This window comes from Globicephala melas, chromosome X (genome assembly GCF_963455315.2).
Source record: "Globicephala melas chromosome X, mGloMel1.2, whole genome shotgun sequence".
Classification (NCBI taxonomy): Eukaryota; Metazoa; Chordata; class Mammalia; order Artiodactyla; family Delphinidae; genus Globicephala; species Globicephala melas.
In genome coordinates, this window is record NC_083335.1 from 56,513,002 (window position 1) to 56,538,063 (window position 25,062).

Genomic DNA, 25,062 nt, shown 5'->3' on the forward strand with positions numbered 1-25,062 from the left:
TTTTTATTTTTTACCATCTTTATTGGAGTATAACTGCTTTACAATGGTGTGTTAGTTTCTGCTTTATAACAAAGTGAATCAGTTATACATATACATATGTTCCCATATCTCTTCCCTCTTGCATCTCCCTCCCTCCCACCCTCCCTATCCCACCCCTCTAGGTGGTCACAAAGCACCGAGCTGATCTCCCTGTGCTATGGGGCTGCTTCCCACTAGCTACCTATTTTATGTTTGGTAGTGTATATATGTCCATGCCACTCTCTCACTTTGTCACAGCTTACCCTTCCCCCTCCCCACATCCTCAAGTCCATTCTCTAGTAGGTCTGTGTCTTTATTCCCATCTTGCCCCTAGGTTCTTCATGACTTTTCTTTTTCTTAGATTCCATATATATGTGTTAGCATATGGTATTTGTTTTTCTCTCCCTGCCTTACTTCACTCTGTATGACAGACTCTAGGTCCATCCACCTCACTACAAATAACTCAATTTCGTTTCGTTTTATGGCTGAGTAATATTCCGTTGTATATATGTGCCACATCTTCTTTATCCATTCATCTGTTGATGGACACTTAGGTTGCTTCCATGTCCTGGCTATTGTAAATAGAGCTGCAATGAACAATTTGGTACATGACTTTTTGAATTATGGTTTTCTCAGGGTATATGCCCAGTAGTGGGATTGCTGGGTCATATGGTAGTTCCAGTTTTAGTTTCTTAAGGAACGTTCATACTGTTCTCCATAGTGGCTGTATCAATTTACATTCCTACCAACAGTGCAAGAGGGTTCCCTTTTCTCCACACCCTCTCCAGCATTTGTTTCTAGATTTTTTAATGATGGCCATTCTGACCGGTGTGAGATGATATCTCATTGTAGTTTTGATTAGCATTTCTCTAATGATTAATGATGTTGAGCATTCTCTCATGTGTTTATTGGCAATCTGTATATCTTCTTTGGAGAAATGTCTATTTAGGTCTTCTGCCCATTTTTGGATTGGGTTGTTTCGTTTTTTGATATTGAGCTGCATGAGTTGCTTGTATGTTTTGGAGATTAATCCTTTGTCAGTTGCTTCATTTGCAAATATTTTCTCCCATTTTGACAGTTGTCTTTTGGTCTTGTTTATGGTTTCCTTTGCTGTGCAAAAGCTTTGAAGTTTCATTAGGTCCCATTTGTTTATTTTTGTTTTTATTTCCATTTCTCTAGGAGGTGTGTCAAAAAGGGCTTCCCTGATGGCGCAGTGGTTGAGAGTCTGCCTGCCAATGCAGGGGACACAGGTTCGTGCCCTGGTCCGGGAAGATCCCACATGCCACGGAGCAGCTAAGCCCGTGAGCCATGGCCCCTGAGCCTGCGTGTCCGGAGCCTGTGCTCTGCAACGGGAGAGGCCACAACAGTGAGAGGCCCGCGAACCGCAAAAAAAAAAACAAAAAAAGGATCTTGCTGTGATTTATGTCACAGAGTGTTCTGCCTATGTTTTCCTCTAAGAGTTTGATAGTGTCTAGCCTTACATTTAGATCTTTAATCCATTTTGGGTTTATTGTTTTGTATGGTGTCAGAGAGTGTTCTAATTTCATACTTTTACATGTACCTGTCCAGTTTTCCCAGCACCACTTATTGAAGAGGCTGTCTTTTCTCCAATGTATATTCTTGCCTCCTTTATCAAAGATAAGGTGACCTGGCAGCACTTTTTTCTTGGATTTGATGAAATATCGGTGCATTTGTTTATAAACAGATCTGAGGTAAAAAAATTTATTTAAAATGCTGAAGCTTAATTTTGAAAAGCTTACCTATAAAAAACTAGCAAGTGAACTGCTTCCCCACCTTGAGCAGATCAAGGACCACTGCCTCCTTAACTTCATCTCAGAACTACGTTCCATCTCTGAGCATCCATAGTTCTTTTGTAGTACCTATCTTAGGGAAGATACTACATAGAACACTGTATTTGTGTATGTTTCTATCCTTTCTAGTAGAATGTAAGCCTTTTGATAGGGTGCAAAATAATTATAATTCTGTGTTACAACCAGCATGGTAGAACATGTGAGTTTCTACTACATACCAGGTATTCATGGGCATAAAAGCTACACAAATATATGATTCAGTCATACCCACAAGGAGCCTTGTAAGTGAAAAAATACTAACCTAGTTTTAGTTTTATAATAAAATGTATGTGCTATCACAGCTATAAATACCAAATGTAAGGGAATGTACAGGAGAGCGCATCTATATCCTACCTTGGAAAACTGAGAAAGGATAGGTTTGAAGGATGAGTAGGAAGCTGGAATGAAGCAGGATGAGACAGAAAAAATCCTAAGAGGAAACACCAACATAGGCAGAGAAAAAGAGACATAAAATAGCAAAGCATGTTCAAGAGGCAAGTGGTAAGTTATAGATAATATATAACATACATTGGCAGTACGGTGGGTGGAGAGAAGGAAGGAAGGATTAAAGTTTAGTTGGGATCATATATTAAGGGCTTTGTATGTCATACTAAGGGGTCTTGATTTGATTCTGTAGGCAATGATTAGCCACTGAGGACTTCAGGAACACAACTACCCAAAACAGTTGTTAGAAACATAACTATGTCATAATAATATGACAGATGGGTTAGAAGAACAAGGTGGCAGACACTGTGTGTTAGCTTAAACTCAACACCCATTCCAAATCCCTTACCCCTTGCCTTTCTCTCCATAGACAAAAATGTGACTTGCCAATCTTCCTTGAGCTAAATGTGGCTTACATGACAAATTCTGGTCAAGATATAGACATAAGTCTTTTGAGGAAGCACTTACTTCTCTGATAAAAGGGGGTCAGAAGCATCTGGTACAGTTTCTGTAACCCTTCTTCCTACTCTGAGTGTGTATGTGTTCCCCAGAGGTATAGGAGCCATTTTGTGATCATGAGGTGACAAATCAACATGCTAAAGAGCAGAGTAGAAAGAGAAAATGTCTAGATCCTTGATGATACCAATGAGCCACTATACCAACCCTGTACTGACCAATTCCCAGACTTTAAATAGACTCTCACTTATTTAAGCTACAGTTAACTGGTTTACTGTTACCTATAAGGAGAATGCATTGTTAAATGACAAAAAGCAAGATTGATATCAGGCAGATTAACCAGGGGCTACTATAATAATCCACGAAAGTGATGAAGAAGACTTGAATGACAGCAAGGATTAGAGAAGGTAGAAAAGATTTGAGAAAAACAGAAATGAGAGAGATGTAGAGACAATTTAGTTTTAAGTCTATTGACATTGAGGATATCTATGGGATATTAGGTGGATATGACTAACAAATAATTAGAAAGATAGCTATACACTTCTGGAGAAATATAGGAGCTGGAAATATAAATAATAATGACATATAAATGGTAGCTGAAGTCAGTAAAGTATGTTGAATGGAAATGAGAGAGCACAGAATGAGAAAAGACTAGAAATGCAACCTGAGGAGCCTCAGAATTTAAGGGATTCAGAGCAAGAGAAGAATGAAGAATAACAAGAGGAGCAGCAATGACACCAAAGGGAGAACTGAATTTTAGGAGGGAGTGGTCAAGAGTCAAACATTACAGAATATTCAAGTAGGTATAGAGGCCAAGGTGTCACAACTTAGAGAGGAATTGAAAGTGAGGAAGTAAGAAAGTGACATTAATTACTGTTTTATGAAGTCTGAAAATCATAGGAAAGAGAAAGAAAAGATAGCTCAAGAGGAAGAGGTAGAGTTGGGGAAAGGTTTTTGTTACTGTTGTCTTTGGATAAAGAAGATCTGAAGCTATTTAGAGATTGAGAAAACAAAATGAATGAAAAGAGAAACCAAAGACTGAAGATTAAATGGGATGGAATATGGTACTGGAAAAGATAGGAAAGGAGGAGATCAGGAACACAAATAGAAGCATTAGCTTTAGAAAAGGGGGATGCATGGCTGAAAAGAGGTAAGTCTTGAAGGTAGATGTGAAGAAGTTGGGAAAAACTATGTGTAATAACTTATTTTTTTCTCTATGTAATAGGAGACAGTCATCATTGGCAGGTATAGGAGGTTTGAGAATAAAAGGTCTGTAATGCCTCTCCTGGAAAACAGAATAGGAAACCACCCAGGAACCAGTAGAAGGAATGCTAAGCAGCATTGGGGGTCCCATGTAGCATATGTTCCTCTCAAATAGTTAGAGGTATTTTGGGACATTTAAGAGGAGTTAACATTAATAAAACAGAGACAAAGCCAAGCCCAAGTGTCATAAAATATGGATATTTTATTCCAGCTCTGGGAAATGAAAAACAGAGGGGGAGGGAACACATCCTTCCACACACAATTCTAATTTGGCTGACATTAATTCATAAAAGTTAAACAAACATATATGTGCATATATATACATAATTATATACACACATACATATTTTTTTCAGATTTTAGTCTCATCAGTGTTCATATATTTACTTTTATTTTTTTATAAATACCCTTAAAAATCACCAAATGCATCCTAATACTTTTACCTCTGCCTCCTCATCGATCATTTAGTATTGTTCGGATTGTATTCAATTTGAGTTTTAATCACTTATGTGATTTGTCTAACTGTACATTAGAAGATGTAAGGGAAAAACTTGGTTTAAATTATACTCCATGCATCACAGTTACCCATTACATGATTTTTTTCACTGTTATTCGCAACTTCACACATCTTGTAGTTCTCTATGCAGACTATTTCAGCTTCTAGTGCTGTACATATCTACATCTTCTGGATGGGACTGCCCGTGATCCATGAGCTTGGGGTCAGCCATAAACTGTGTAGCACCTGATAAAGTATTAAAATGAAAAATATTAGTCATTCATTTAACAAATTTCCTGTTGATATGGGGCACACATCAGCGAACAAAACAGATAAAAATGTCTGCCAACATGGACCTAACATTCAAGTTGGGTGAGAGAGACAATAAACTAAATGACATACCAGAAGGTGGTAAGTGCTACGCAAAAAAAAAATTAAATAAATCAGGAAGGAGGGGCATATGGAGTGCTTGGGTGGTTTGCAGTTTTAAATAGGGTGGCCAGGGAAAGCCTTCTATATTTGAGCAAAGAACTGAAGGAGGTGAAGGTGTGAGCCCTGTAGATATCTGAGGGAAATGCCTTACAGGAAGAGCAGGCAGCAAGTGTAATAGAACTTAGGCATGTCTGAGGAGCCATAAAATGGCCAGTATGGCTAGAACAGAGTTGGCAAGATATGCTGATGGTGGGTACAATGAGAGTGGTAGGAGGTATGATCAGAAAACAATGGAAGGTCAGGCCACATAGGGCCATGGCAAAGTTTTTCTCCTTATTCTAAGAGATGAGAAGTCTCTGGACAGTTTTGAGCAGAGGAGTGACATGATGTTATGTTTTTTAAAAGATTACTCTTGGCTATGGGGAGAAGAGAGTATAGGGAAACAAGCATGGAAGTAGGGAGAGCAGTTACGAAGCTATTGCAGTACCCCAGGAGGGAGATGCTGATGGCTTTTATTAGGGCAGTAGCAGTGGAGGTGGTGAAAAGGTACTGGATTCTGGATAACTTCTTAAGGTAGAATGGACAAGATTTCCTAAATGGACTCAATATGTTGTGTGAGTGAGACTCTTTAACTTGAGAAACTAGAAGAGTGGAGTTGACATTTACTGAGATAGGGGAAAGTGTAGAACCATGTTTGGGAGAAGGCAAACGAAGTGTTAAGTTTTGGATGTGCTATATTTGAATTGCTAACTAGACATCTGAATACAAATATTGAGTAAGCAGTTAGAAATGTGAATCTAGAGTTCAGCACAGGAGTAGCCTGTGCTGGTTTATAAATTTTATGCTCCTAGCCTATATATGGCATTTAAAACTATGAGACCATATGAAGTCTTCCAGAACATCAGAAAAGAGGTCCAAGAAATGAGCCCTTTGGATACTGCAACTTTTTGAGGTTAAGAACATTAGGAGAGGAGAGTCAAGATGGTGGTGGAGTAGATGGATATGGAGTTCATCTCTCTCCATGGGTGCAGCAGGACTACATCTATAGATGCAACAATTCTCATGGAACACCAGCTGAAAACTAGCAGAAGACCTTGGACGAAAGGACTATACAGATCCCTTCATAACTGGGTAGGACAGAAAAAAGAAGAGAGGAGGCAGGATGGGAAGAGCACCCTGGGGTTGGGGAGCTGAAGCAGAGAGATTCCTGAATTTGAGGAAACCCCCTCTCTGACAGGGAAATCAATTTGGACAGAAGGGAAGCATTTGAGGCTGTCGGAAGAGGGTGACACAGCCGATCTGTGGCAAACAGGACAGAGTAAGAAATACAGATGGTCCATACCACAGCCCTACGTACCCCAGACTGGGACATGTGTTCACAGGTGTGCAAGGGGGCTGGGAGTTGGTGCGTGGGGATTGGAGAACAGGCCCAGAGCGAGAACTGCTGTTGGCTGTGCGACGGACTGAGGAGACAGGAGGGAGAAAATCCACAGCAGTGAATGCCTATGGAGGAAGACCAGACTACCATGGAAGCAGGGCACTATTGCTGAGTCACACGTAAGTGGAGGAGCCACTATTGAGCCTCTTCCCACATGCCAGCGCCTGACAATGACAATAAAAGAAGCCTGCTCAGGGATGGCTCCTGTGCACTGGCTGCTGAGCAATAAAAAAAGCCCCCTTAGAGCTGGCCCTCACGCACTGGCTGCGGGGTAATAAAAATAAAAGCCCTCTCAGGGCTGGCCCTCACACACCTGCTGCCGGGTGCCAGAAAAACCCCGGCCAGGGCTGGCCCTCATACATATTACGCTGGGTGCCAGAAAAGGCCCTCACTAGGGCCATATCTCTTTTGCCTGTAGCTGCTGGCTTCTCTGCACATTTGGTGCCACCAGGGCTCCTGCGATCCAAGCAGTCATACCACCTCTGTGCCTGGTCCTCCCGGGGCTGACCCAAGAGCTCCAAGGCAGCCTCAGGACCAGACACCTGTGGGTGGACCACACGTAGAGATGGGGATAAAACCAAAGCTGAAACTCAGGGATGGGGGGGACTAAGGAAGAAGACTGAAAATCTTTCCATTAGCTGCACAAGCTGCAGATTAAATCCCTGCAATCAGCTAGGTAGACCCTGCATCTATGGAATATCTGAGTAGACAGTGAGTGTTCCCACAAATGAAAATGGTCTAGCTCTGGCAGCTGTGGAATTTGGGGGCAAGTGCACACAGGTAGTGGGCCAGATCAGAGTCAGAGTGGTACCCACAGGGCCCACAGCAGGTCCGGAGACCAGCCCAGAGGCAGAGGAGAGCCTCTTGGGCTGTGGTTCACAGCGTGTGCAAGGACAATTACCGTGGAGACCCCAGGGAAACATAATTATTACTATTAATTTTATTATGTTTTGATTCCTTCTGTTGTTTGTTCTAGATTATTTTTTGGTTTCTTTTTCTGTTTTTGTTTGTTGTTGTTTCTTTTTTTTAGTCTTTTGGGATCTCTGTGTTTTATAACGTATTTCTATTTTTTAATATATTTCTATTTATACTTTGCTTTTCTGTTGTGTTCTTTTCCCTTCTTTTCCTCTTTTTCTTTAATGTGTTTTTCTTTTTTAATATATTTCTATTTCTACTTTGCTTTTCTGTTGTCCTGTTTTTTTCCCTTTTTATTTTATTATTATTATTTTTTAAAAATCACTTTTATAGGTTTGTTCTGTTTCCTTGCTTTATTCTTCAGTTGGCTGGCATGGCACACGCTCTGGTTTTGGTTTTAGGTTATGTGTTTTTGTTAGTTTTAATCCTAATTGTTTGATTTCATTTTTGAGTTCTTCTATTTGTCTGGCTGTTCTCTTGCTTTTTGTTGTATTTGGCTCTGGTTTTGTTTGTTCCTTTTTTTTCTTTAATATATTTTTTCTTTTATTTTTTTATATTTGTTTCTACATTGCTTTTCTGTTGTTCTGTCTTGTTTTGTTTCTTTGCTTTATCTTTCAGTTGGCACTCTGCTTTGGTTTTGTTTTTTGGTTTTGAGTTTTTGTCAGCTTTCTTCTTAATTCTTTGATTTTGTTCTTGGGTTCTTTGGTTTGTCTGGTCTCTTGCTATTTGATTTATCTGGTTCTGTTTTCTGTTTTGTGTGTGTGTGTTTGTGTGTGTTTCCTTGTTTCTGTTTGTTTGATTTTACTCTTTACCATTTGTCTGGGGTTTTGTTAGTGTTTTTTTTTTTTTTAATCCCCTTTATCGCTGGGACGAGCAACTTGTGGGGTCTTGGTCCCTCGACCAGAAGTCAGGCCTGAGGCTCCGGAGTGGGAGCACCAAGTCGAGGATGCTGGACCACTAAAGAATTCCCAGCCCCAGGGAAGATTAATCACCTAGCGCTCTCATGGAGGCCTCTATCTGAATCTAAGACCCAGCTCCACCCAACTGCCAGCAGCTCCCAGTGCTGGATGCCTCACACCAAACAACAAACAAGATAGGAACACAAACCCACCTGTCAGCACACAGAAAACCTAAAGTCATACTAAGCTCACAGACACCCCAAAACACACCATCTGACACGGCCCTGCTCATCAGAGGGAAAAGACCCAGCTCCACCACCAGAATGCAGGCACCAGTCCCTCCCATCAGGAAGCCTACACAAGACACTGGACCAACCCCACCACCAGTGGCAGAGAACAGAAGCAAGAGGAACTACAATCCTGCAGCCTAGCGAAAGGAGACCTCAAATACTGTAAATTAGACAAAATGAGAAGACAGAGAAATATCTTACAGGCAAAAGAGCAAGATAAAAACCCACAAGACCAAATAAATGAAGAGGAAATAGGCAAACTACCTGAAAAAGAATTCAGAGTAATGATAGTAAAGATGATCCAAAATCTTGGAAATAGAATAAAGACAAGAATGTTTAACAAGGACCTAGAAGAACTAAACAGCAAACAAACAGTGATGAACAACACAATAACTGTAATTAAAAATACTCTAGAAGGAATCAATAGCAGAATAACTGAGGCAGAAGAACGGATAAGTGAGTTGGAAGATAGAATGGTGGAAATAACTGCTGAGGAGCAGAATAAAGAAAAAAGAATGAAAATAATGGAGGCCAGTCTCAGAGACCTCTGGGACAACATTAAGCACACCAACATTCGAATTATAGGTGTCCCGGAAGAAGAAGAAAAAAAGAAAAGGTCTGAGAAAATATCTGAAGAGATTATAGTTGTTTCCCCAACATGGGAAGGGAAATAGTCAATCAAGTCCAGGGAGCACAGAGAGTCCCATACAGGATAAACCCAAGGAGAAACACACCAAGACACATATTAATCAAACTAGCAAAAATTAAACACAAAGAAAAAATATTAAAAGCAGGAATGGAAAAACAACAAATAACATACAAGGGAATCCCCAGAAGGTTAAAAGCTGATCTTTCAGCAGAAACTCTACAGGCCAGAAGGGAGTGGTGGGACATATTTAAAGTGATGAAAGGGAAAAACCGACAACCAAGATTACTCTATCCAGCAAGGATCTCATTCAGGTTTGACAGAGAAATCAAAAGAGAATTCAGCACCACCAAACCAGCTTTACAACAAATGCTAAAGGAACTTCTCTAGGCTGGAAACACAAGAGAAGGAAAAGACCTACAATAACAAACCCAAAACAATTAAGAAAATGGGAATAGGAACATACATATCAATAATTACCTTAAATGTAAATCGATTAAATGCTCCACCCAAAAGACACAGACTGGCTGAATCGATACAAAAACAAGACCCATATATATGCTGTCTACAAGAGACCCACTTCAGACTTAGGGGCACACACCGACTGAAAGTGAGGGAATGGAAAAAGATATTCCATACAAAGGGAAATCAAAAGAAAGCTGGAGTAGCAATTCTCATATCAGACAAAATAGACTTTAAAATAAAGACTATTACAAGAGACAAAGAAGTACACTACATAATGATCAAGGGATCAATCCAAAAAGAAGATATAACAATTGGAAATATCTATGCACCCAACATAGGAGCACCTCAATACATAAGGCAAATGCTAACAACCATAAAATGGGAAATCAACAGTAACACAATAATAGTAGGCAACTTTAACGTCCAACCTACACCAATGGACAGACATCATCCAAACCCAAAATAAAGGAAACACAAGCTTTAAATGACACAACAGACCAGATGGACTTAATTGATATTTATAGGACATTCCATCCAAAAACAACAGAATATACTTTCTTCTCAAGTGCACATGGAACATTCTCCAGGATAGATTACATCCTTGGTCACAAATCAAGCCTTGGTAAATTTAAGAAAATTGAAATTGTATCAAGCATCTTTTCTGACCACAACGCTATAAGACTAGATATCAATTACAGGAAAAAATACTGTAAAAAATACAAATGGAGGGTAAACAATATGCTACTAAACAACCAAGAGATCACTGAAGAAATCAAAGAGGAAATAAAAAATTACCTAGAAATAAATGACAATGAAAACATGATGACCCAAAACCTACGGGATGCAGCAAAAGCAGTTCTAAGACAGAAGATTATAACAATACAATCCTACCTCAAGAAACAAGAAAAATCTGAAATAAACACAACCCTGGCTCTTCTGTAAAATGGGGCTTAGAGCAGTAACAATGTTAATTATTTATTTTTAGTATTCAACATAATGCACACAAAGTGGTACATACAATACCCTATGCATGGTAAGTAGGTAAGAACAATTTTTATATTTACTTTGTGACATAAGACTAAAAATATGTTTTTCACAAACTTGTTTTTATTTTAAATGTTTTTCAAACTCTGATTCATTTTGAAATGATTTCTTTTTTACATTTGGAAGACACACCTTTTTTCCATAGAGGAAATTAATTTCCAGTTTTATGATGAAACTGAAGGGGAAAAATTTACATACAGTTATTTATTTTACACCTACCTTTTCATAAACAGTTTCTGCTTTATGAACTGGGATAGACCTATATGTAATTTCACCACTAAGTATATTTTAAAAACAGCCAGATCTTAAATAATCACTATCTATGACATTAATACAGTTCTCCACAGACAGATTTTTAAACTGGGATCCCTTTGGGGGAGGGAGGTCTGTGGATAGAATTCATGTGATCTATGAAGTTGAAGGGGAAAATCTGTCTTTATTTTCATTAACCTTTGACTGAAGATGAACGTTTTCTTCGATAATGAATGCAGGCAACAAACCACAATACTATTCATGGTACCTTAGACTTTGTCACTAATAGAAATCACAGAGAATCATGCTGCAGCTGCAGATATCTTGAAATATTTACACTTACTACTACTTCAAAATTATAGCCTTAATCAGATATGTTGTTAGATACTGTTGATTAACACAATTAAGGAAGCTCATACATTACTATGCATTTTAGTTTATGCATTTAAAACATTCTGAGAAGGGGTCTGTAGCACACAGAAAAGGTTAAGCTTAGTGGTTCTGTCTGCTTCTTTCCCAAATGCATCTTTACTGCCACCTGGTGGAAGCCTTTGCTCAGTACAAGTGAAAAGTATACTATGAAATAGTTTAATCAATGTTTTTTTTAATCAAACAGACATACTATAGTAAGCATTGACAAATAGTTATTTTATGTAAGTCTGAATGTGTCTAATTTTATTAACAATTTCAACCAATTGACTAAGTTCTCTAACACTTCTACTCACTACCTTAATTTATATTCTTGTCCAAAATATGGTCAAAGGGTCCGATCACCTAAATTTGAAAGGCTCCTTTGCCTTTAGAGCTACACCTCTCAAAATTTGTTGAAAGGCTTCAAATTTTTAGTTTATCCATAGCTTATGTCAGATATTATTAACTAGAGGAATATGCATAGAGAATTCCCTGAGGAGCTTTTCCTACAATCCACCTGCTTGGAGGCCTCACCTCTGGAGATTCTGATTTATAATTCTTGTTAGAGTGAATTTTAGAAAAAAAAAAAACTCAAGAAATTGTGATGTGGATCCCTCTGGTTTAGAACCATTCAACCTAGGTCATTTGATTTCTGTCTTTTTTTTTAAAGGGTCATCTCATGCTTTTCTGAGTAATTAAGGATTATATCTTTCCTCTTAGAAATTTCTTCATCCCTTTTGATCCAGGGATCTCTGTCCTCCCAAAGAATTACCAATCATAAAAACTCTTCTTGAATCTCAATCCCCTAATCATTGTAATGATTTTCTTTGTACTTTATCATATTTAAATCTCTAATGAAAAACAATTTATGCTTAGTTTTTTTTAGTAGACTTTAAAAAAAGCTGGTGTTATACAAACAGGAAAGGAATAAAGATATTTAAAGTTATAAAACAGCAATGAATTATTATCTCAAATAGCCATTAGGTGTTATCTGTTCACTGATAATTTAGTTCACGTCTTATCTCATTTATATTTTAAGCAAGTTAGGTACAAAAAAAATAGGACAGATCACTAATAAATTGCTGAGTGAAGTTACGAATGTTAGAAATTCTATTTTTGTTTCTTTTGTATAAAATTGGGATGATATTCAGTATTCAGCTTTTCAGTAACTGAAACACTAAAAGATATTAGTCATTGCAAAGTAGTTTCACATGCTGTTCTATTCTTTCCAATCTTTTTTCTCTCTGTACTTCAGTTTGGCTATTTTTTTATTGTTCTGTATTTGAGTTCATTATTTCTGTCCTCTTTTTATATATGATCTGCTATTAAACCTATCCAATGAGTTCATAATTTCATGTACTGTATTTTTCACATCTAGAATATCCACTTGATTTTTTAATAGATTTCAACTTTCTGTGAAATTCTCCATCTTTTTATCCATTTTGTTCATCATGTTTTCCATTTGACATATTAGTAATAGTTAAAGTGCTTTTCTGCTAACTTCAGTATTTAGATCACCTGTGGGTCTGCTGTTATTTTTTTTCTCTTTTGTTAGTCACATCTTCCTGCCTCTTTGCATGATTAGTATTTTATTTGTATGGTGGACACCGTGTAAAAAAGAACTGAAGAAGCTCCAGATGATATCATCGGCCAGAGGGGGGACCCTTTTCCTCTTTTAGGAAGGGTGAAGTACTTATCATCTCACTCCAATCAGGCACTGAGCTGAGCTGCAGTTATAGTAAGAGTCAGTCAACCTCTGGTTCCTCCCTCCTCCTCAGGTATGATACTCTCTAGCTTCTGATTGACAGCCTGAGTTTCTGTCTCCCTCACACTAAAAGACTGTAGGAAATTTGGTTTTGCCCTTCAGGGTTCTGAGTTTGACTATTTAGTGTTATGACTTATAAAATAATCTGGGAAATATCAAAAGGGGAAGATGAGTCATGTATATATGGCATACATCATCCCTCTAATACAGAAATCAGCAAACTTTGCACAGGGCCAAAGTAAACATTTTCAACTTTGTAAACCATAAGGTCTCCATCACAACCACTCAACTCTGCCATTTTAGGGTGAAAGCAGCCACAGACAAGACAATACACAATGAGTGTGGCTGTGTTCCAATAAAACTTTATTTATTTATGGACACTGGAATTTGAATTTCATACAATTTTAACTTGTCATGAAATATTTTTATTTTTATTTTTAAACTATTTTAATCACATAGGAACCATTTGTGAAATGTACAAAAATAGTCCGTGAGCCAGATTTGGCACAGGGTCCATAGTTTGCCAACCTCTGAGAGGGACATTAATCTTGTGAGACTGTGAGAGATTTCATTCTGCTTTCATCAGATTTTGAAGAGGTCCATGTCACCAAATTTCCAAATTTGTGATTCCCAAAATAAGTTATTGGCATAAATGTATATGGATGATAGAGAACAACCAAACTCATATTCAGAGCCATGATATATAGTTGGACAGTACACCCAATCTATTCTGTATGGTGAGAAGTGGTGGCCATGGCTAGGTTCCCTAGCTAAGTAATGTGCTCCCAAAGTGTGCTCAATGACAATAAATTTGTTTATCGGCAAAATGGCTAATTACTCTAGGCCAATGATAATGATATCTTCTAACACGTACTGAGAACTTAGTATGTGCTTGACGTTGTACTTTTTGCTTTACATGCAATATCTCATTTAATCCTCACAACAAGCATGTCAGAAAAACACTATTATTGTCCTCCTTTTACAGATGAGGAGACCAAGGCTTGAGGTATTAGATAACTTGCCCCAGGCAATAAAACTAGTAAATGTTGGATTTAGGATTCAGATCCAGGTTCTATTCTAAAACCTGTACTCATAATCACTACTGTTTTCTGTGTCTTGGACCTTTGGGATTGCATATGAAATGTGGAAATAGTCTCAAGGGTCTCAAGTATAATCAAATCTGAATACTATATAAGGATGAATAGTACTGGGTATTTCTCTCTTCTACATGTCTCCTTAGAATGCTTTTCATTTACCACATTACCCATGACAGGCAGGCAAAATGTTCCAGAATCCAGATATGTGAAGAAAAGACATTGGCTGGGGATGGTTTGGTCCCATTGTGAAGCTGCAACATCTCCACAAAGATCTCTGGAGTTGACAGGCATTTAGAGAAATGACCAGATATATTATATGCCTGTGGGAATACGATCAACTGGGGATTACTCAGAGAGAGTCTAAACACTGTATAACTTATCTTGATTAGAAAGGAGACGTGACAGGAAATAGTAAAACTCAAATCAGGTTTACTCAGTGACAGCTTTTATAAAGATTAAGTAAGAGAGGAGGAGGCTGAAATTAGAGACTAAACTCTGGCTTTAAATTAGATAATCTATATGCAATGGAAAGTGCTGGAACTTTGGTGTCAGTAATATCTGGACTATAAACACAACTCTATTCATAAACTATAATTTTGGGCAAGTTACTTAAGCTCCCTGAGTCTCAGTCTCTTTATCATAAAACAATTATAATTACATATATACCAGAGTTTTTTTGTTTTGCTTTTTGGGAGAGGATTGAATAACATAACATACTAACAGTTCTTTGCACCACAGTAGTTGCTCGGTAAAGGGGAGATATTTTCATTATTCCCTAATTCTCTACCTCTGAGTTGGTCCTATTTGTAATAAGACAACTTAATGCATAGTACCATTTACTTGGTATAGATAAACCTACATAAACCAGTGACTGGTGAGTTTATGTGAATACACTACTGAAATGGTACTAAACACTCTGTTACTTTCTTTTTGATCACAGTAAAACCATGGTAGTATTTACCTAGGAAGTATAATTGTCACTATTTGGTCCCACAAAGTATTAATTGCCTGTATCTAATACTAGCAAAAATATTAATATTATATAACTTGTGTTATTTTTACTATTTGATGCTGAAAGTTCTTAGTATCTAAACTAAATAAAACTGATGGTAGAAGAGAAGATTGATAGGGGTAGATAGCACAAGAAATGGAAGCCTGATATTTCTTCTATGTAGATGTGACTCGTCATAGCCTGTAAACTGGTAGAATCCAGAAAGACACATTTTCCCCCACCTGATTAAAAATCTCACATCTATAAATTGATTAAATGCTTCACTCACCCAACCAGCCAGTGCTATTATTCTCTACTCCCATATGCCAAGAACTATGTTATGAGCTATGTGGCAATTAGAAAAAGTTCCACATATCTGAGTACCTCATAACCTAAAAAGATACACAGACTACAGATATGAGAAAAACAAAACATTTATGAGGAAAACACATAAATAAGTTCAAACTACTAATTATAATACTATAAAATTATTTAAGAAAAGAATGAAAACAAAATTGAATTATTCCAAACAAACCTGAGGTGGATTCTGATTTGGTCTTTGTTTCAGAGCTGAGTTCTGTTGACAAAGGCACTGAATGTTTCAGGTTGTGAGTTGTTTTTGCAGGTATTTCTATTTCATCAGAGCTTCCTAGCTGTTTACCAAAAAGGATTTTTCTTTCATAAGTAAATCATTTTACTAAAAGAATAAAATATCTTAAAAAATTATAGCATGTGTCTTTATTCCTGTCTTACCCCTAGGTTCTTCATGACACTTTTTTCCTTAAATTCCATATATATGTGTTAGCATACGGTATTTGTCTTTCTCTTTCTGACTTACTTCACTCTGTATGACAGACTCTAGGTCTATCCACCTCACTACAAATAGCTCAAGACCTACTAGAGAATGGACTTGAGGATATGGGGAGGGGGAGGGGTAAGCTGTGACAAAGCGAGAGAGAGGCATGGACATATATACACTACCAAACGTAAGGTAGATAGCTAGTGGGAAGCAGCCGCATAGCACAGGGAGATCAGCTCAGTGCTTTGTGACCACCTGGAGGGGTGGGATAGGGAGGGTGGGAAGGAGGGAGACGCAAGAGGGAAGAGATATGGGAACATATGTATATGTATAACTGATTCATTTTGTTATAAAGCAGAAACTAACACACCATTGTAAAGCAATTATACTCCAATAAAGATGTAAAAAAAAAAGATTTTATAAAACCTTCCTCAAAATAGAAATAGCCATAAGGAAAGTTGTAGCATGCTAATGATACAGTACTGTAAATCAAAATGCAATTGGTAATAAGGCCATAAATAACTTAGTTACAAACTGACTTTCTTTTGCTAATTGATTTTATGTCAATCTTGAGTTTAAATGCTATGTATCAGGGACTGAAAATTAATACGAATGCTATCTTTACAATGTATGTGCTATAATAGTTCTTGCTGCCCTATTCCTAATACAAAGCATGAAATGTTCTCAAGTTTGAGAGTACTGGTGTCATAGGAAACATGATTAAAACTAATCAATAAGGAACTATGAAATAATCTTCTATATAAGTTCAAACAGTCTGTTTTTGGTTGATTGTTAAGAATATAATTCTGTCTTGAAGCAATAACATGTAATATGTGATTTCCACATTTTTATAAGAAAACAAACTCTTTGTTGCTTAACTCATCAAAATTCTAGTTGTGAAAATTGATTTAATGGCATAATTCCTAAAGGAATTTACTTTTATAGATATCCAAAATTTCATCTTAAAATCAAACCAGAACACGAAAAATCTAGACCTCATTGCTTAGTCCATAATTAATATTAATATTGCTTCCAGTGAAATGGGCTTTATGTTATGTTGTTGACTAAAATGGAAGATGTTATGATTCAGGACTCTATTCATATATTGTTGCCAAGAATACCATACACACTTTACAAAGACCTAACAGCAACATATGTCTTAGGACTTAACTCTAGGAAAAACTGTTTCTCTTCTAAGCAGTCATTTTTAGTTTTTTTCATATTACTATATACAAAATTAAGAAAATTATTATTTTTTTCATTTACTATGTATTAGGCACTATTATTTGTACTAGGTATGTAATAATACATTGAATTTTCACAGAAAAATAAAGAAAATTATAGCATGCAAAGGTAGTATATTCCTTCATCTCTTTTCAATCCATCCTTGACTTCTGTCTAGGACTCTCATTACAAGCTAAAACCCACCCAAACAAAACTCAAAATCTACCTTTTTGGTCCATTTAAACTCTACCTTAGTTTTTTCTTTAGGTTCAGGAAGTGACTCTTTTTTGTTGTTTTTTGTCCACAATGATTTAACTGCTTCATAAATCTGCTGGCTTGTAGCATATGCCTTTTTCCCAGTTACCTAATTAAAACAAAAAGTGAGTCAAATAATATACACTTCTAAAAGTTAAAATAACAAATACTAAAAAATTTACATCTGGTATTTTATAAGAACACCCAGGTCAGAATCAATAATAAAGATATAAATCTCTAGATCATGAGAACACAAAGCCTCATTTTCTATATCTTATATGAAAAATTATTTGCCTCATGTAAAAGGCTAAAATATATATATTTAGTACACCACCAAGAGTGAATCCTAATGTAAACTGTGGACTTTTGGTGATAATGATGTGTCAGTGTAGGCTCATCAATTGTAAAAAATTTAGGAGACTCATTAGCGCAGTAGGTAGTGCACAGCCTCATAATTGTAAAAAATGTATCCCTCTGGTGAAGATGTTGATAACGGAGGAGGCTATGCATGTGTGGGTGCAGGGGGTGTACCAGAAATCTCTGTACTTTCTCCTTAATTTTGTCGTGAATCTGAAAGTACTCTAAAAAATCAATAAAGTCTTAAAAATGTATAGTTTGCATTCACACTGTAACGTGAATTTAAAACTCTGTTTAACAGGAGTTTGGGAAAGACAGTTTGAGATAACAAACAGCTGACTGAGAAAAAGATTTTAAGATGCTAAAAAGTTAATGCTTTTGCTTAAATTTTTATGTTGCTTTCTCCAATCACAAAGAAAAATAATTAATGTATTTCTCTAGAGAATGATACGTTTTTGGTAGAAACGTGAAATAAACAATGAACTACAAACACACTAAAGCAGAGGCTAGGATGCTAACTGAATTCCTGAAGCTGCTATTATTTTCATTCATATCTCTTTTCCTTTGGAAGAAATCTCTTTCTGATTCCTCCTTTCTATTCTTTTCCCATCCTTTTTTTTTCTTATCGTTAAAGTAATGTTAATAGCTATTGATTTCTCAAACTTTAAAGAGGTTTTGAGGCGCTTTCTAGTTTTACACTTTCTATAAACATAAATTTTTAAAAACTATGTTTTTCTTCCTTAAATAGAAATATTTTTATTATTTTTGCTAAGTATATATCTATACTTAAGAAAAATCAGTCAATCCACTAGTAACGAAAGTCCTCTTCCTCCTCTCAGTGTAATCTTTGTTAACAACTGTACGGATATTCTTCTTGAATTTTTACTCTTTTATCTTCATTATATATGCACACACATAGCATTTTAAAACAAACAGAATGTTGATACATATACATCTACCAAAGGGATGATGTAGATCTATATGCACTGACATGGATAGAAATCCATGATGAACCACTGAATTGCAAAAAAGAGAAGAAAGAATAGATTACCAACTACAATCTCAATTATGTTTTAAATTAACATTTAAAATAAACTGCCCACACATACACTTTTTTTCCTTTTAAAACACAAATGGAATCACGTGATACATATTGAGGTGTGATTTTTTAAAAGCTTAACAATATGTCACAGAGATGTTTCCATATCAGTTTATATGCCAGTAGATCTGCTTCTAACAGCCACACAGCTAGTATTCTATATGGATACATCACAATTCGTTTAACAAATCCCCTATTGATGGGCATTATGACTTGTTTAACAAATCCCTTGTTGATGGGCATATGGAATACTTCCCTTTTTATACTGGCAATTATAAGCCTGCTGTAATTAGCACCCTTACACAAATAACTGGGACCATATACTGTTGTGGTATTTCCTTGGAAAAATTTCTAGATGTGAAATATCTGGATTAAAGATTATATACATTTTAATTTTTGATAATATTGCCACATTGTCTCTAGAAAGTCAGTGCTATACTGTAGCAATTTACACTCCCACCAAGAGTATATATGTTTTCCAGTCCCATTTACCAGCAGAAGTGTTATGATTTTTTTAAATCTTTGTCAAATGGAAAGGCTAAAAAACAGTATATAAATGATTATTTAAATTTTCATTTATTTGATTGCTGATGAAGTTAAGCATCTTTCATATATTAGGCCATTTATGTTTCTTATTTTGTGGAATGCTTGTTCATATACTTAATTTTCATAGAGGGCATTCATTCTTTTCCTACTGATTTATAGAAGTGTTTAATATATGGAAGGATATTATTTAATCCTTTGTTAATATGTTGCAAATAGGTCTTCCAGTTTTTCATTTATCCATTTACTTTGTATACGGTATACTGTAGTCAACAGAAATGTATCACTTTGATGTAGTAAAATATATTCATTTTTCTTCTTCGATCACTTCTGGATTGTGTTTTGCTTAAGAAAGCCTTTCCTATCCCAAGATTACACAAAAATTCCTCTTTTCTCTTCTAACATTTTATAGCATTATATTTTATCATTAGATCTTTATTCCACCTGCAATTTATTTTTGCATGATATTTAGTAAAGGTCTAAGTATTTTTCCAAAAAACCAATTATTCCAACACATTTCTTGAAGAGTCCATCTTTTCTTTTTTTTTCTTTCTGATTCCCAGTTAAGTTTACTATCTTTTTTCTTTTTAATATCTTTATTGGAGTATAATTGCTTTACAATAGTGTGTTAGTTTCTGCTTTATAACAAAGTGAATCAGCTATACATACACATATGTTCCCATATCTCTTCCCTCTTGCGTCTCCCTCCCTCCCACCCTCCCTATCCCACCCCACTAGCTAAACCACCGAGCTGATCTACCTGTGCTATGCAGATGCTTCCCACTAGCTATCTATTTTATGTTTCGTAGTGGATATATGTCCATGCCATTCTCACACTTTGTCACAGCTTACCCTTCACCCTCCCCATATCTTCAAGTCCATTCTCTAGTAACTCTGTGCCTTTATTCCCATCTTACCCCTAGGTACCTCATCACCTTTTTTTTTTCCCCCTCAGATTCCATATATATGTGTTAGCATACGGTATTTGTTTTTCTCTTTCTGACTTACTTCACTCTGTATGATGGTCTCTAGGTCCATTCACGTAACTACAAATAACCCAGTTTCATTCCTTTTTATGGCTGAATAATATTCCACTGTAAACATGTGCCACACCTTCTTTATCCATTCATCTGTTGATGGACACTTAGGTTGCTTCCATGTCCTGGCTATTGTAAATAGAGCTGTAATGAACATTTTGGTACATGACTCTTTGAATTATGGTTTTCTCAGGGTATATGCCCAATAGTGGAATTGCTGGGTCGTATGGTAGTTCAATATTTAGTTTTTTAAGGAAACTGCATACTGTTCTCCATAGTGCCTGTATCAATTTACACTCCCATCAACAGTGCAAGAGGGTTCCCTTTATCCACACCCTCTCCAGCATTTATTGTATCTAGATTTTCTGATGACGGCCATTCTGACCGGTGTAAAAAGATATATCACTGTAGTTTTGATTTGCATTTCTCTAATGGTTAATGATGTTGAGCATTCTCTCATGTGTTTATTGGCAATCTGTATATCTTCTTTGGAGAAATGTCTATTTAGGTCTTCTGCCCATTTCTGGATTGGGTTGCTTGCCTTTTTGTTATTGAGCTGCATGAGCTGCTTGTAAATTTTGGAGATTAATCCTTGGTCAGTTGCTTCATTTGCAAATATTTTCTCCCATTCTGACGGTTGTCTTTTGGTCTTGTTTATGGTTTCCTTTGCTATGCAAAAGCTTTTAAGTTTCATTAGTTCACATTTGTTTATTTTTGTTTTTATTTCCATTTCTCTAGGAGGTGGATCAAAAAGGATCTTGCTGTGATTTATGTCATAGAGTGTTCGGCATATGTTTTCCTATAAGAGTTTGATAGTGTCTGGCCTTATATTTAGGTCTTTAACCCATTTTGAGTTTATTTTTGTGTAAGGTGTTAGGGAATGTTCTAATTTCATACTTCTTTTTTTTTTTTTTTTTTTTTTGCGGTACTGCGGCCGCTCACTGTTGTGGCCTCTCCCGCTGTGGAGCACAGGCTCCGGACGTGCAGGCTCAGCAGGCATGACTCATGGACCCAGCAGTTCCACGGCTTGTGGGATCTTCCCGGACTCGGGCACAAATCCGTGTCCCTTGGATCAGCAGGCAGACGCTCAACCACTGTGCCACCAGGGAAGCCCTAATTTCATACTTTTACATGTACCTGTCCAGTTTTCCCAGCACCACTTATTAAAGAGGCTGTCCTTTCTCCACTATACATTCCTGCCTCCTTTATCAAAGATAAGGTGACCATATGTGCATGGATTATCTCTGGGCTTTCTATCCTGTTCCATTGATCTATCTTTCTGTTTCTATGCCAGTACCATACTGTCTTGATTACAGTAGCTTTGTAGTATAGTCTAAAGTCTGGTAGCCTGATTCTTCCAGCTCTGTTTTTTGTTCTCAACATTGTTTTGGCTATTCGGGGTCCTTTGTGTTTCCATACAAACTGTGAAATTTTTTGTTCTAGTTCTGTGAAATGTGCCAGTGGTAGTTTGATAGGGATTGCGTTGAATCTGTAGATTGCTTTGGGTAGTAGAGTCATTTTCACAATGTTGATTCTTCCAATCCAAGAACATGGTATATCTCTCCATCTGTTTGTATCACCTTTAGTTTCTTTCATCAGTGTCATAATTTTCTGCATACAGGTCTTTCATCTCCGTAGGTAGGTTTATTCCTAGATATTTTATTCTTTTTGTTGCAATGGTAAATGGGAGTGTCTTCTTGATTTCACTTTCAGATTTTTTCATCATTACTGTATAGGAATGCCAGAGATTTCTGTGCATTAATTTTGTATCCTGCTACTTTACCAAATTCATTAATTAGCTCTAGTAGCTTTCTGGTAGCATCTTTAGGATTCTCAATGTATAGTATCATGTCACCTGCAAACAGTGACAGCTTTACTTCTTTTCTTTTTTTTATAGCTTTTTTTTTAAACATCTTTATTGGGGTATAATTGCTTTACAATGGTGTGTTAGTTTCTGCTTTATAACAAAGTGAATCAGTTATACATATGTTCCCATATGTCTTCCCTCTTGCGTCTCCCTCCCTCTCACCCTCCCTATCCCACCCCTCCAGGCTGTCACAAAGCACCGAGCCAGTATTCCTGTGCCATGTTGCTGCTTCCCACTAGCTATCTACCTTACTACGTTTGTTAGTGTGTATATATCCATGACTCTCTCTCGCCCTGTCACAGCTCACCCTTCCCCCTCCCCATATCCTCAAGTCCATTCTCCAGGAGGTCTGCGTCTTTATTCCTGTCTTACGCCTAGGTTCTTCATGATATTTTTTTTCATTAAATTCCATATATATGTGTTAGCATACGGTATTTGTCTTTTTCTTTCTGACATACTTCACTCTGTATGACAGACTCTAGGCCTATCCACCTCGCAACAAATAGCTCAATTTCGTTTCTTTTTATGGCTGAGTAATATTCCATTGTATATATGTGCCACATCTTCTTTATCCTTTCATCCGATGATGGGCACTTAGGTTGTTTCCATCTCCGGGCTATTGTAAATAGAGCTGCAATGAACATTTTGGTACATGACCCTTTTTGAATTATGGTTTTCTCAGGGTATATGCCCAGTAGTGGGATTGCTGGGTCATATGGTAGTTCTATTTGTACTTTTTAAGGAACCTCCATACTGTTCTCCATAGTGGCTGTACCAATTCACATTCCCACCAGCAGTGCAAGAGTGTTCCCTTTTCTCCACACCCTCTCCAGCATTTATTGTTTCTAGATTTTCTGATGACAGCCATTCTGACCGGTGGGAAAAGATATATCACTGTAGTTTTGATTTGCATTTCTCTAATGGTTAATGATGTTGAGCATTCTTTCATGTGCTTGTTGGCAATCTGTATATCTTCTTTGGAGAAATGTCTATTTAGGTCTTCTGCCCATTTCTGGATAGGGTTGCTTGCTTTTTTGTTATTGAGCTGCATGAGCTGCTTGTAAATTTTGGAGATTAATCCTTGGTCAGTTGCTTCATTTGCAAATATTTTCTCCCATTCTGAGGGTTGTCTTTTGGTCTTGTTTATGGTTTCCTTTGCTGTGCAAAAGCTTTGAAGTTTCATTAGGTCCCATTTGTCTATTTTTGTTTTTATTTCCATTACTCTAGGAGGTGGGACAGAAAGGATCTTGCTGTGATTTATGTCATAGAGTGTTCTGCCTATGTTTTTCTCTAAGAGTTTGATAGTTTCTGGCCTTACATTTAGGTCTTTAATCCATTTTGAGCTTATTTTTGTGTATGGGGCTAGGGAGTGATCTTATCTCATACTTTTACATGTACCTGTCCAGTTTTCCCAGCACCACTTATTGAAGAGGCTGTCCTTGCTCCACTGTACATTCCTGCCACCTTTATCAAAGATAAGGTGTCCATATGTGTGTGGGTTTATCTCTGGGCTTTCTATCCTGTTCCATTGATCTATCTTTCTGTTTTTGTGCCAGTACCGTACTGTCTTGATTACTGTAGTTTTGTAGTATAGTCTGAAGTCAGGGAGCCTGACTCCTCCAGCTCCTTTTCTCGTTCTCAAGATTGCTTTGGCTATTCGGGGTCTTTTGTGTTTCCATACAAATTGCAAAATTTTTTGTTCTAGTTCTGTGAAAAGTGCCAGTGGTAGTTTGATAGGAATTGCATTGAATCTATAGATTGCTTTGGGTAGTAGAGTCATTTTCACAATGTTGATTCTTCCAATCCAAGAACATGGTATATCTCTCCATCTATTTGTATCATCTTTAATTTCTTTCATCAGTGCCTTATAATTTTCTGCATACAGGTCTTTTGTCTCCTTAGGTAGGTTTATTCCTAGATATTTTATTCTTTTTGTTGCAATGGTAAATGGGAGTGTTTTCTTGATTTCACTTTCAGATTTTTCATCATTAGTATATAGGAATGCCAGAGATTTCTGTGCATTAATTTTGTATCCTGCCACTTTACCAAATTCATTGATTAGCTCTAGTAGTTTTCTGGTAGCATGTTTAGGATTCTCTATGTATAGCATCATGTCATCTGCAAACAGTGACAGCTTTACTTCTTCTTTTCCGATTTGGATTCCTTTTATTTCCTTTTCTTCTCTGATTGCTGTGGCTAAAACTTCCAAAACAATGTTGAATAAGAGTGGTGAGAGTGGGCAACCTTGTCTTGTTCCTGATCTTACTGGAAATGCTTTCAGTTTTTCACCATTGAGGATGATGTTTGCTGTGGGCTTGTCATATATGGCATTTATTATGTTGAGGAAAGTTCCCTCTATGCCTACTTTCTGCAGGGTTTTTTATCATAAATGGGTGTTGAATTTTGTCAAAAGCTTTCTCTGCATCTATTGAGATGATCATATGGTTTTTCTCCTTCAATTTGTTAATATGGTTTATCACATTGATAGATTTGCGTATATTGAAGAATCCTTGCATTCCTGGAATAAACCCCACTTGATCATGGTGTATGATCCTTTTAATGTGCTGTTGGATTCTGTTTGCTAATATTTTGTTGAGGATTTTTGCATCTATGTTCATCAGTGATATTGGCCTGTAGTTTTCTTTCTTTGTGACATCCTTGTCTGGTTTTGGTAAGGGTGATTGTGGCCTCGTAGAATGAGTTTGGGAG

General features: G+C 36.8%; 1 protein-coding gene across 3 annotated transcripts in view; it reads right to left on the reverse strand.

Annotated features, from left to right (window-relative positions):
• Positions 1 to 4,223: 4,223 nt before the first annotated feature.
• The window catches only part of APOOL (apolipoprotein O like), a 125,441-nt gene continuing 104,602 nt past the window's right edge, over positions 4,224 to 25,062 (reverse strand). For 2 of the 3 annotated variants that reach the window (XM_070044681.1, XM_070044680.1), the window contains exons 7-9: positions 17,422 to 17,559; positions 15,708 to 15,825; positions 4,224 to 4,773 (exon numbers count right to left, since the gene is read on the reverse strand). In XM_070044681.1, coding sequence (XP_069900782.1) covers positions 4,685 to 4,773; positions 15,708 to 15,825; positions 17,422 to 17,559 — 345 coding nt within the window. In that variant the 3' untranslated portion in view covers positions 4,224 to 4,684. The remainder of the gene's footprint in view (positions 4,774 to 15,707; positions 15,826 to 17,421; positions 17,560 to 25,062) is intronic. The other variant, XM_030850312.3, reaches the window with a different exon arrangement.